Source organism: Danio rerio, chromosome 24 (genome assembly GCF_052040795.2).
Source record: "Danio rerio strain M-AB ecotype USA chromosome 24, GRCz13ab, whole genome shotgun sequence".
Classification (NCBI taxonomy): Eukaryota; Metazoa; Chordata; class Actinopteri; order Cypriniformes; family Danionidae; genus Danio; species Danio rerio.
Genome location: NC_141044.1, coordinates 11,560,452 through 11,574,882, shown reverse-complemented (window position 1 = coordinate 11,574,882; position 14,431 = coordinate 11,560,452). Strand labels below are relative to the sequence as shown.

Here is a 14,431-nt window from a genome sequence, read left to right as displayed (position 1 = left end):
CAAGTTTGAAATATACTTGCGGAGACAGCTGGATTGAATTACACCATTTACCCACATCACATTAATTGTTGACTATATGCGACAAACAAAACATAATTAAATTTTTAACAATGATTTTATTTAGTATGACACTGTTATACACTGTTTATTATTAATGGGTTACAGTAAAAAAAAAAAAAAAAAAAAAAAATATATATATATATATATATATATATATATATATATATATATATATATATATATATATATATATATATATATATATATATATATATATATATATATATATATATACTGTTAAAATGAAAAAGAAATCCACTATTTCTCTTTTATGCTATTTAGGAGCCATGTGCACCCACTGAAAGGTCTCTCTCTTTCAAGTTCAAAGCAAACTTGAAGCACTTAAACTTAAAACATTTAGATATAAAATAGCCTATGTAATATATTAACATCATCAAAATAAATAAAATAATGAACAAATGAGAAATAAATGACAGAAAACTAATGTCAGTCAATATCATTCATTTATTCATTTTCTTTTCGACTTAGTCCCTTTATTAATCTGGGGTTGCCACAGAGGAATGAATCGCCAACTTATCCAGCTTATGTTTTACGCAGCGGATGTCCTTCTCTGGGAAACATCCATATACGCTCATTCACACTCGTACACTACGGACAATTTAGCTTATTCAATTCACCTGTAGCGCACGTCTTTGGACTGTGGGGGAAACCCACGCGAACACGGGGAGAACATGCAAACTCTACACAGAAAGGCCAACTGACCCAGCCGAGGCTCGAACCAGTTACCTTCTTGTTGTGAGGTGATCGTGCTACCCAATGCGCCACTCTGCCCAGTGTTAATAATAGTAAAAAAATAAAAATAATTGTGTCACTAAATATACTTGGGCGGCCGTTAATATACTTGGGCCGCCTGCCCAAGTAAAGTCTATATGTGGGAAGTACTATTCAATATACATATTTAATAACAAACAACACAGTTAATGTTATTATTGTTGTTATCATCTAGCATTTTAAATATTGCCATTTTTGCATCTTTCATAATGTTGTCTTCTTTTTTTTCTTTTTTTTTTTAGCTGGCCAAGAATGTGGGGAACAGTAGTTTTAATGATATAATGGAGGGAGGTCTTTCTTGTCCCTCTTCTAAACCCACTCCCTCTAGTGACATGTGAGTATACCTGACAGTCATTTTGGTCGTAGTAGAAAACATGTAGGATATAAAATAATAATAATATTATTACAAAATCTGATTTTTTAAAATGAAAATTCAGGCCTGTAACCACGGGTGGTTCAAGTGGTTCGGAAGACCCACCCCTCAATAACAAAAGTCCAGAAGTTGTCCCATACATGAGCTTATTTGTCTTATTTTGACTATACAGTGAAAAGATCCCATTGAAAAGGCTATAAGACCAAGCGAAATCCTCTGTTGGCTTTGCTGTGACTTCAGCTAATCAGTTTTGGCCAATGCTAACAAATATTTACATTTTACGATCCGCTGTAAGAGAAGGCTTCTTTTGCTGCTGCATTGTTTTTAAACAGAGAAAACATTTTACAGGTAACTTTTATTTTAAACCTTGAACCTTATTCTTGAAACACAAATTGAGCAAATAAAAGGTGTAAAGCACCAAAAGTGGACCATATTGACATTGATTTGTATACTAATTTGGATATTGTTGTTATCCATGAATTTTCTTCTTCTTTACCAGATTCCTATTACTTGTAATGTTATATGATGTAACAAGTATGTATTTTAAAAATTAGTACTATTCACATTTCATCCTTAAAAATCTTTAGGAAACATTTTTGGTATCAAAACGTGTGGTTATGATGACCATCTGACAATCGAATTCAGCTAAATACAATGCTTAAAATGTCACCTAAATGCAGTATTCAAATCTTAAAATTAAATAGAAAATGAGGCGAATATCAGGTCCAATTTTTGAGAGAAAGGAACCACCCCTTTCATCAGGCTGGCTATGGGCCTGAAATTTATATTATTTAGTTTTCTAGTGTATTAAAACATTTAATAAGTGAATTATCTGATCTGTGTAATTATAGTTACAGGGCCAATTTTGTAAGTTTTTGGATAATGGTAAATAATGTTCGAATTTCCTTCTCTCTCATGGCGATTTTAGGACTGTTCGTAAGGAGTTCATCAATGCTAAATATGTAGATCATAAGTTTGCAAGGAAAACCTGCAGCTCAGCAGAAGACAAGAGGAGTGATCTTTTTAAAGCCGTCGGGTCACATGACCTGCTAGCTCTCATCCAGGTGTACGCTGAGGGGGTAGAGCTTTTGGAACCACTACATGAAGGAGGACAGGTAAGAGTCTGATCAATCGTCAGGGGTTTAGTAAAACATTTCATTAATGTAGTTGCCGATAAAAAATATCTATAAAAGCTTATTGTCCTGAATATGAAACTGGAAACAGTAGTGTGACCCAGACTGTCATTTCACATGAAGTATGTGCCGTACGCATGGGAGCTTTTGATGAGCTCAGATTTTGAGGTCTGGTGCTTATCAGAAAGCAGACATGTTGGACACGAGTAGAATCCTCTGCCTTGATCTTATGCCAGTTTTCCACACTGAGAGATCCTTCATTCCTGCAGATAATGACTTTGATAATGCTGCTTATCGACTCTGAGATGAACAGCTGCTGCTGATAGAATTCAGTCATAAAAGCAAAGTTTAACTGATCTCTCATTTTCTTGGCTTTTTATGTAGCCCTGATCTCTGTCAATATGTCATATGACTCAAAATATTATGTTAAAAACAGTGTGGTGAAAAAAAAAAAAATTTTTATTTTAGAAAAGAAAAAGAAGTCTTAATTGAACTAATTAAAAGTAGAAAAAATATATATTTATGAGATAATTATTTTTTATTAATAAAATTAATTTAAAAAAATCCTGAATGAATAAACAATTTTTAATGGTTAATTCATTTTTAATGAATGTTTTTTTTTTTTTTTTAATATATGAGCAATATCACACTGGTAGCAGTGTAATATGGCTGTATATCAGCACTGGTGATATGATATTGTTCACATGATATTGCGATTATACAGCAGTTCGACAGGTGGTGACGGAAATGCTATGTGGAAACTTCCACTATGGGATTTCGTTCAGAAAGCCAATCGTCTGACAGAGTAAATAATTGGGCCAATTGAATGCCAATGAATTGGCAGTGTCAGCTTGTGCAGCTGATGCTCGTTGCAATCAATTTGGCAATATAAGCACAGCGAGAGCAAGGTTGAGGTATCCTTTTTTAGTTGAAGAGACTTAAACCGAGAGCTAAGGGGCAATCATTATGGTGAAGGAACATAGCATTTCCGTTCCCCCCGTCGGGGAACAAGGGTTACTTTAGTAACCAAAGCGTTCCCCTTCAGGAGGGGAACTTCAATGTTATGGGGAAACTTCCACTGTGGGCAAATGTCTGAAAAACGGCATAATGATTGAACCTTACCTTCACCCCCGGTGAGAGGTTTGCCAGGCAAAGAGAGGATGAGCACACCTGCATCACCAAAGGCTCAGTCTTCCAATGTGTTCCCTGGCCCTTACTTGTCCCTCTTCTAAAGAAGATTTACGGCTTTAGATATATTATTCGGGAGCCGCAAAGCATCTAGATAATATAAGAAATTTAAATACGACAGTACAGTGCAGTCCCGATTGGGAGGATGCTGCGGAGGCCACTTGCTTGTGTGAAGTGTGACGATATGATGGCAAAGAGCATATGGACTAGCCCTGAGAAGGGGGCAGCACATATACGAATATAAGATGGTTAGCGGTGAGGGAAGACATGGCGTGGAGATATGGTCTGTACTCCACGTATCAAAACTTCAAAAACCACTGCGCATTCACTGCTTGTCAGGAATGCCTTCTGAAGTGCAAGTCATTTTTAAATGTAGAAAAGATTTACACAGCTTCTACTACCACAGCAAATTCCATTTTTACAGTTGATATTTGGCGCCAGATAATCAAGAAGTGACGATTTTGTTTACTTTGACTCGTTGGATGCTTTATTCGCATGTCTTATATGCGATAATCTAGTTTTGCGCATAAAGTTAATTCACATTTTTGAATAGAAACATAGCTATTGAGCAAAGCAAAGAGGGTTGACGTTGTCCATCCACAAGACTACTGCTGATCAAAGCATTATAAGGTTGGTAAGTGACACAAAATCGATCTCTCTCTTTTGTATGTTGTAATGCTGTATTTATACCATAGTAATTGTAGTGTATTGAGTGTGAGATGGGACTTGCATATCAGGAAGGTATGTATTTTGTGTTGGCCACTCTTCGTATAACCCTGAGTTACTTTTTTGTTGGCCATGTGTTTCCAACGAGTCTCCTGTTTTCATTACTGCAGACTAGTTCAGAAATAAATAAAGAAAAAAGAAATGCGTTATCGCAAACACAACAGCTATCTGGTAATGTTCACGTAGCTTTGGCTTTGATCCTCGGATTGCAACAGGGAAATACTGGGAAATCTCTGTAAAGTGATTGCATTTCATATCCTTCAGCTTTATAATCTTAAAATGTCAGCAAAATCTCCTGTTTTGTCATCACTTTAGATATTAAGCTCTAAAGATAATAAGCTATAGCTCTAAAGTGACGTTTGTGAAGTAGCAACGGTTTTTGTTGTTCTGACGTCAGCTGCAGATGTGAAGGAATAGTGGAAGAAAGTAGTTCCTTGTACAAAAGGGTTTTAGACTCTCCATATTTGATTTTCTTTTTTATATACACGATTATGCCATCAAAAAAATCTTAGGTTAAAACAGGTTAAATGGTTTAACGTGTGTGTTTGTCTGTTATAGGAAGGTGGAGAGACTGCATTGCACTATGCCGTGAGGACAGCTGACCACACCTCACTGCACCTGGTCGACTTCCTTGTCCAGAACAGGTATTATTATTAACACCTACCTATTTGCTTGTTAAGTCGTGACGTATGAAATGCTGTTTCCGGGTCCAAGACACTACTCATTTGAATACAGAAAATACTCGTTTATATCATACATTAAAGTGAATCTTATATGAAATCATGATGTACACAGCAGTCTCTTTACTTGCTGCATCACAGACACCAATATTTTAAGAGTTCATACAAAAATCACTTTCTGGCCATCAGATATTAGGCATGGAGATTGCGATCGTGATTGTCTAAAGTGTTACATCGGTTTGTAAACATTTACTATTACCAATACGCTTGTTTCACGCGGCCGCCATTTTAAAGAACCAAAGCGAGACTGCGGTGGGAAGAAACCCGTAAGTATAGGACCAGCAATGTAAACATTGCAGTAACATGCTGTGGACTACAAACCTCCAGCTGTTGCAGAGATTTTGAAACACAGATATAGTGTAAACATCACTTTAATATCATTCAGTAATTTTAATTTAAACAATTAAAAGCAATTCAGCATCAAACAACATCACAATCTCTGTAAGAGTAATATGCTCAAGTGTCCTCCTAGGCTTCAGTTCATAGCACCAGTTAAACACTGTGGGGATGCTTCCCTGCTTCAGCCTATGTAACCTGGTGAGTGATAAAACACTGCAGTCCTCTGTAGAACAACCTCGTTTTGTCTGTGATAGTGTTGTCCCGCTATTGAAGTCTTACAATGTCCATTTCCTGCTAACATTCAAGCGTCGCTGAGCACGTTCATAAACAGCGCTGATTTACCATAGTATTCACCAGTGCTCATCCGTTTACCGCTCTTCACCCAATGCAAACACAGATATATGGACACTAGAGCACGAAGCAGCAGTGAAGATCAGTCGAGTCATCAAGCAGATCGCTCGTCTGTGTTTGTTCTCGGTAAACAGCGGAGGGTAACCTGATGACCTTCTCGGCCAATCACAGTCATTTCTGTTGAGCACGTGAACATAATGGCAAATCAGTGCTGTTTTTAGAAAGCCATCAACAGTGCCTTAAATGTTAATGGGAAATTGACTTTTTTTTTTTTTTTTATTCAGTATCGTGACAAGTCTAATATAGTGAAAGAATCAGTTAATTAACTCGAGTTTGATAAATGGCATCTAAAACGTGTGTTTGGGAAAGAAAACCTTAGCTAACTAGTGTCTGACATCTTAGTCTGACATCCCTTTTTATTTTCACCATTCATTCAGAATGGACCTTCGGGTCACTCAGAAGGCGGTGAAATGATAAATTTGTGTCACTTTGTCTTCACTGATAAGATATACAGCCAATTACACAACATTCCTATGTAGCTTTCAACGATACTTACGGGTTTCTTCCCACCACAGTCTCGATTTCACTTTTAAAAATGGCAGCCGCATGAAATCAGTCTATTGTTGAGTCTCCCCATGATAGAGCGATTGGACTCGGAAGCCACTTCATGTGACGTCACTCTTAACAAGAAGAAAACTACTAAAATCTGAGGATCGGGAAACACTCCTGGCCATATTTTCAGATTAATTATCTGTTTTTGCAGTTAATGATCCTCAGTTTACAGTCCTCGTCAGCTCCTATTTTTTGTTTCATCACTGTTATCACAAAGAGCTTTGATGGTTAACCAGGACATGTTGCTTTTAGAATGACAGGTGTTCACCTACGAGCTTCAGATTTTTTAAAGGATTATTATGCAGATATTAGAGTGATTTAAGTTCAGCTTTAGCTCTATTTGATCTCTGCTGGATGGATTAAAGTTATATAATGGCATCAGAAGTTCAGGTCATGCCTGAGCCAGAAATCTACTTTGATCACATTCTAGTAAATTACCATAATTTCTGTATTGAACTATTGTTAGTTTGCTTTAAAAGTGGGCTTAGGAGACACATGTTTCTCAGCGCATTTGTGAGTTGAGTATGGTAATAAGGTAGTTTAATTTTTTGGGGTGAACTATCCCTTTAATTTTTTTATCATTTCATTTTTAACTCAGCTGCAATAATGTAACATCTGACAAAAATTATTATCACTATTCAAGGGGCTAATGTTTTGTTTTTAAAATAGAAAACATACAGACTTCAAGACTGATTAGACCCTGAATTCTAAGATTGTTGTTATTCACTAGAGAAAATGTTCAAGCTGAACTTGAATCTAGGGCAGAGAAATTTCTAAAGTTGTTGTCACAGATTGGGGATATACTGGTGTAGTTGTCTAGCCTCTCCCTGTCCTTTTTTTCTGCTGTGAGTCTCAGTAGGTAAACAGAACTGGGTCATTTCTCTTGCTCTCTCCCCATGTGTGCTGCTTATTCACTGCTGACCCAAATTCTGTGAATTACGACAGTGTGAAGTGGCTCATAAAGAGCAAATATTTTGATAATATCGTAGCCTCAATTAAAACTTTAAAATTGCTTTGTAGATGATCTTTTAAGCCTCGTGTTCATTTTTAGCATGTTATGCTGGCAGTTTTGATGTCATACTCTTGCATTGTGCTTTTTTTAATAGTACTGTACAATAAGTTTTTGTGTCACAAGGTCAAAGACGATCTGACTGCTTATGTTTTCATCTCCGCAGTGGGAATTTGGATAAGCAGACGGAGAGAGGAAACACGGCCCTGCACTATTGCTGCCTGTACGAGAAACATGAATGCCTCAAACTACTGCTCCGAGGCAAACCAGCTACTGATATCAGTGAGTTAAACACATGCATGCTGTTTTTATTTGTTGACCTTTGATTAAATGGATCTGCACTTTTATATTATGTTTACCTAAATGCAAGGATCAAAGGCAAGATTGCCTATTTTGTTATGTAGAAATAAAATGACACTTAAATTCTGATGTGTACTTTATATGTGTGTATATATATATATATATATATATATATATATATATATATATATATATATATATATATATATATATATATATATATATATATATATAGTAGTTACATTGAATCACTTAACCACAAAATAGTACACTTACTAAAAATGACATTGACTGGGTTTCCATTGACTGGGTTATGTGATTGCTGTCACTATTGGAATATAGTACTTGTGTTAAGTAAACTAACACAGAAAACTAATATTTGATCAAATTAGCAAAAAAGTAACAACAATTGAAAGGTCTATTGTACTTTTAGGTTATTCATTTTATTGTTTTGACCCATTTTGGGCCTACATACTGTACCTAATGCAACACCAAGGTTGTGTGTTCAAATACATGCATGCATGTAAGTTTGTTGTAGTTATTATAATTAATTATAATTTTTATTATTAATTTAGACTGACTGTACTTTCATTTATCAGTTACTATGGTGCAGTTTATGCTAATACGTTTTAGTTTTAAAATGGCGTTTTAATTAAAACGATCCACGTCCACACTGGGATTTCACCTAGCATTTCTGGAAAGATCTCCGTCCACACTATACCACTGAAAACAGTTCACTCTTTTAAATCTATTAGTTGTACTTGATAATGTGTTTTGGTTGAGCGCAAAGATAAGTTATTAATTTATGTAATCAAGTACACTGATTCTGCACATTTGATTGCTTGCCTTTATTTTCAGTATTGTATAAACGTATTGTTCGTTATACTTTTCTAATTGCCATTATTGATTATTAAAAAGAGAGGGTATGTTTCGAATTTTTCAATGTAAATTAAAGGAGGCAGTTATGTTATAGGCTCCATTTTGTTGTAAATATGCATACAGTGAAGATGACGATCATATAAATATGCAGCTAAAAAACGCCTCAACATTTTTGATGTCTGTTAAGTTGTACCAAAATGAAAATAGGCAGTTCCTTATTTAATGTGTTCATTGTGTTGTTAAGTGTAGCCAGGGTGATGAGAATGGCATTACAAAGTAGCCTACACGGTTCCTAATAAAGATTTACCCAATGTGTTCTCTTAAGTTTGTTTTCCATATCAAACTTGCAAAGTCTGAACCTGCAAGGAAAGGAGGAATTTTTTGTACTTGATATTGAGTAAAAGCCCCAGAGAGGTGAATGTCTGCAGCCATGCCTCCGTTTTCAAATGTCTTTGTTTTCCCTCATCTACACTGACACGGAGCAGCAGCTTTTTAAATCCAAAACGGCCTCTTTAGCGTTTTTAAAACGCTCTGTTTTCGGGGTTTAAAAACTCTGGGGTAGTGTGGACAAAAGGTGTAACCGTAGCAAAACTTATGTGCTTTAAAATTATGTGCCCTTAATATGATTTACCTTGTCTGTTTGAAATGGTTGAAAACAATTGTTATAAATTTAGTATATAAAGTTACTCAAATTTAGGCACCATAATACACATGATGTTTACGCAACATTATAACCGAATGTGGTCTGATTAACATGTGGTGTCATGTTTCAGCCAATCAGAATGGGGACACAGCTTTGGATGTGGCTAGGCGGATGAAGCTCTTCCAGTGTGAGGAAGCAGTAAGTATATTCAGGTTTTGATGATACAGTTTTTCCACTGAAAACTTGAACACATGTGCTGCCTGATATAAAACAACACGTAGATCAGCTGTAAAGGGTGTAAAGTTGTCTGTTATTTCAGATATAACTCATGTTTGTGTTTGCACTTCAGTTGGTACAAGCTGCTGCTGGAAAATTTAATACTAAAGTCCATGTGGAATATGAATGGAATCTCAGGTTGGAGGAGCTTGATGAAAGTGATGATGATCTGGATTACAAAGTAAGACATGCTCATTGAAGCTATTTGATCATTCTCTATTTAAATTTTTCGGTGACGATTTCTCATTGTTTTTCTTTCCAGCCAAGTCCCATTAAGAAGGATCGCTCACCCCGTCCGCAGAGTTTCTGCCACTCATCCAGCCTCTCCCCTCATGATAAGCTCTCTCTGCCTGCTTTCATTGGTCAGCGTGATAAGCAACGCCTCTCCTACTCTGCATTCACCAATCAGATGTACAGCGTTTCCACCGACTGTCCGTCCTCTCCGGTTTCAGATGCTCCACCTCTGCCGCCAAGGAATGCTGGCAAAGGTATCATGTTGACTTATGTAAAACTTGTTCTAACGTGTTCTTATATTTCAATTGAAATAATACATTGTAATATTGTATCAAAGCTATTTGTAAGTATACTATTCCAAATCTATTATGATATAGAAAAAAGTAATGACTGTTTCACACCGCAAGCGAAAGCAGTGCGTGAGCAGAGTGTGCGTAGCACGTATGGAGAACACAAGCAGCGTGCAGACGTTTGCCTTTCACACCAGCTGTGTCTGCAATGCTGCAGAGCTCAATCTATCTCTGTCTATTCTAACTAGTTACATATCTCTCTCTATACACAAATACACTTATTTTTTTTACTTTTCATCTGCACCAAGGCCCGCGGCAACCTCCTCATATGCTGATTCTCTAACCTGCAAGTCTTTATTTTACAAATGATATAGATCCTACAGTACTATCTGCTTCTCAAGCTCTATGAAGATTGTCATTCATGTCTGGTGCACTCAGAAGATAATCGCCTGTGACATCATGTCATTTGGTTTTGATTGTCAGGTTGTTGTAGGCCAACTTAAGCAAAATGGATACTAAAATTGTTTTACATTTGGTTTTGTAGTTCGGGCCTAAATAAATATTTGTTGCAGTTTTTAAACGTTTAAGTTCATTTGATTGACTATAAATCAGTTAATATTATCAACGCATTTATTGGGTAAAAATTGCTCCTTTTTACTGTCATTCAACGTGTTTTGGTCATTATTAATGCACTATCACTTTAACTGAGCATGAGCAGCGTGGCAAAAATAGACCCAGCGCCAAAACAATCGCGGCACTGCTGCTTCAGCGACGCTCGCGCCTCTCGCTGACTTCCTGCTGCTGCGTGTGGTATGAAATCTCTAATCTGTTAACATGGACGCCGAAAAAACACGCGCTGTTCACGCTCTGCCTATGCACTGCTTACGCTTGTGGTGTGAAACTGGCTTAAGTGTTCAAAATGATGATTGGTAGACATTTGACCAATCGCAATAGTGTATTTGTTTTTTTAATGTGTTATTTATTTGCAGTGTACTTAGAAAAAACTAACATCTTCATATCTATTTGGTTTTAACCTCCTCTCTAGCTGTGTTTACTTTTCCATTTAATACTTCTTGCTTATGACTTTCTAACATAGCATGGTATAAATAGACAACCCTGCTGTATTTAAAATGTCATCCGTTTAACTTTCCCATCCTTTGTTTGCACTTTCTTTCTATTGTTCTCTCTTTTTTTGGTCTCTCTTACAGCTCCACCTCTGGCTTTCCTTGGCTCTCATTCCCACTATGCTACTCTGGCTAGCACTCGACCATACATCAGTGATTATCTACTTTTTATTTACTATTTCATTTCATTATCTTATAACGATCATATGCTACTGTATCTGAAATCGAAGGCTGCTGCATTGCTGTAAAACGTTTGTATATGAAAGTGCCTGACCATTCCAAATTATAATTGGGTGATAGATTGATAACAGTGCTTCTATTTAGTAAGGGTGCAATTAAATAAGTCAACATTGACTACCTTAACATGAACATAAATAATCAAATTATTTGCCAGTTGGGATTTCTGTGTGGAGTTTGCATGTTCTCCTGCGGGTTCCTGGTTTATTATTAATTCCTCCGGGTGCTCAGGTCTCACCAACAAGTTCAAAGACATGCAGTTCAGGTGTATTGGGCAAGCTAAAAAATTGTCCGTAGTGTATGTGTATGAATGAGAGTGTATGAGTGTTTCCCAGTAATGGGTTGCAGCTGAAAGGGCATCCGCAGCGTAAAACATGTGCTGGATAAGTTGGCAGTTCATTCCGCTGTGGCGATCCTAGATTAATAAAAGGACTAAGCCGAAAAGAAAATGAATGAATGGATGAGATTAAGGAAGTTTTGATAATAAAAAAAACATTTTGAATGATAGCTTACTTGGTAAGTAGTTTATATTATGAATAATCAAGTCAAAAATTAAGTGAGTTAGATAAAGCAAGTTCCTTTGTAATATGTGTTTGATTATATATTTATTTAGGTCCCACTTTATTTTGATGGTCCGGTTGTTGAATTTAAGTTACATGGGAACTAATTCTCATTAGAATATAAGTAGACCGTTATACCCATTTCTACCCCTAAGCCCTTCCCCTTACCCTTGGAGTGTCCCAATTCTCTTTAGCTTGAAGGCATAGGGCTAAGGGGTAGGGGTAAATACCCCTTCAAATGGAAATTTTTCAGGACCACACTCGAAACCAAGGGGTAAGAAAATTTCCCAGAATACACCTGCCACAGCGGCAGCATAGCTGCACCCGGAAGTAAGGAGAAATCTACAAATTAGAAGATAAATACCACAAAATAACACAACTGGAATAACTACAGCAGTCGCGATCATCTGATCTTACATAAAGCAAGAGATCACGATGACATATGATGACATGTGCAGGTGCTGTAGTGGTGTTCCATTTCTTATGGGTACATTATAAAGCCCTTCCCCTTCACACTCTGTTTCAAGGGCCAAAGGAAAGGGGTAGGGTTACAAAAATAGAATTAGGATTGGGCCTTAGGTTGGGTTTAAGGTCAGGGTTAGTGTAAGTGGACATGTACTTGCAAAGTGTCTTATAGTCATTTAAAGCAGTAGCAACAGATATTAAGCAGACAGTCTACTAATACTCAAATGGACCACCTGGTACCGGGTCTGTGACCTCATTTACTTCCCAATTCTTTATATTTTAAAAGTCTGTACTGGCCCAATACCCTCATATGTGGTTCCGTTCTCTCATCAGTTTGAATTTAATAACTTTTGCATGGATTATGATCAAGACATTTCTCATTTTTCCTATGAATACTGACATGAGCAGGAACCACCAAAATTAATTACAGCAACCTAGGCCACACAGAACCTAAAAGGTACACTTTCAAATTTGAGTTTACGAAAAAAAAAAAAAAGTGCCTCTTTTTTGTAGGGGTTTATTATAACACAGATGACATATACAATAGTTTTAATCACTTTTAACAGTGTTTTATGATAAAAATCAAAGGGTTTTCTTTAAAATGATACCAAACGCTTGCATTTACAACTCTGCGTGTGAATTTAGGAAGGTTTTGAATTTGGGTAGGCAAAATCCAGGTGGAAAGCCTAATAGCAATTGAATGTGTGGAACCCAGCTGTTTTTATGCAGCTGGTGAATGTAAAGGCTGCTTTCAATACTGGCAAGATATATACAGTTGATTAGACAGTATGTTGCAAATGAATTCAATCTGGACATGTGGTAAATGCTTTCATAATTTCAGATGCAGCATATTTCTAGTCTTGGACACTAAAATCACCCTTACTGCGTGAAGAACACTAACACTTCTTAAACGCAAATTTAGCAGTTAATCAGCTTCAGTTTCTTCTGATTTTATTTTTGAGTGATGCCTTTTATGTGGAGCCTTCCGAAGCTGCTGCTGCTGTCCCTTGACTTTTCAAAGCAGCAACCAATTCTAGACTTTGCTGAAGTTGTTAATTTGCTGAATTTGTTTAAATATTTTCCTGGTCCTCTTTGACTGAGCTTTCCACTGGCTGTTCACTTTGTTTTTTTAAAATCTATCATTCTAGAACTAATATCACTTAAAATTCACTTTTCTAGTTTCTCCACTTGCACTTTAAGGTGCCCCACTTTCCCGACCTGATTCAGTTTCAGATCACTTGTCTTCAGATCCTTGTGGTTACACACACACTTATTCTCCCTCCTAATTTCTTCCCTTTCTGTCTCGTCTGCCACCCTCCATTATCCTCCCCAGGACCAATGTTAACATGACATCACTGCATGTTGGTATTTTGTTTATTTTCCCTCCAGCCCCTCCATTGTCGAACCTGCCTCCCTCCACCCTTGCCCCTGCATCACAGACCTCACCTAGCGGCAGCTCTACCCTGTCAAAGAAGAGACCCCCTCCCCCTCCCCCTGGACACAAACGCACGCTATCTGACCCCCCTACCCCGCTCTTTAAAGGTGGGCTACACTTTAGGCAACAACACTTGTTTGGGACACCTAACCTTTGGTGCCTTATTAGCTTTATTAACTTTAAGAATACATATAAATATTAGTGGTGTAACACAGCATCTCTAGTCTCAGGGTTCAGATCACAATACTAATTTTGAGTCATGGATTGGACTTTTTTTCGGATCAGCAAAAAAAGAGAGGAAACATGTCATTTGCTTTCCATTTATATGCAAATATCACTGCAAAAACCATCGGTTTAACAAACAGAACTTAGAACCTGTAATTTTATTAAAAATAAAAATCAAGAAAGAACCAGCTGAAAGAATTTAATTGCTTTTATATTCAATTCAACTTTCAATATTCAATACGAAAAATGATCTTTGCAACTTTTGCAGATAATGCTGATAATGATTCAACAGTTCACTCATAAAACTTGGTTTCATTATCGGTGTATCATCTTTGAAAACCTATTCAGTGACATAATTTTGATGGCTGTTTGTCGCCACCTATTGGTTGTACTATGTAAATGCTACAACATTCACCAGCGTCAAGTTCCATTAAACAGTG

The 14,431-nt window shown here is 36.7% G+C and overlaps 1 protein-coding gene across 9 annotated transcripts in view; it reads left to right on the top strand.

Moving 5' to 3' along the window:
• The window catches only part of asap1b (ArfGAP with SH3 domain, ankyrin repeat and PH domain 1b), a 157,166-nt gene that overhangs the window by 131,441 nt on the left and 11,294 nt on the right, over positions 1 to 14,431 (top strand). For 4 of the 9 annotated variants that reach the window (XM_087309325.1, XM_087309324.1, XM_087309323.1 and 1 more), the window contains 8 exons: positions 1,095 to 1,186; positions 2,154 to 2,340; positions 4,831 to 4,916; positions 7,490 to 7,605; positions 9,276 to 9,343; positions 9,495 to 9,602; positions 9,684 to 9,909; positions 11,154 to 11,222. In XM_087309325.1, the coding sequence (XP_087165451.1) occupies positions 1,095 to 1,186; positions 2,154 to 2,340; positions 4,831 to 4,916; positions 7,490 to 7,605; positions 9,276 to 9,343; positions 9,495 to 9,602; positions 9,684 to 9,909; positions 11,154 to 11,222 (952 nt within the window). Of the gene's footprint in view, positions 1 to 1,094; positions 1,187 to 2,153; positions 2,341 to 4,830; positions 4,917 to 7,489; positions 7,606 to 9,275; positions 9,344 to 9,494; positions 9,603 to 9,683; positions 9,910 to 11,153; positions 11,223 to 13,720; positions 13,874 to 14,431 lie in introns of all 9 variants that reach the window. The other 5 variants (XM_087309322.1, XM_087309321.1, XM_087309328.1 and 2 more) reach the window with 3 other exon arrangements.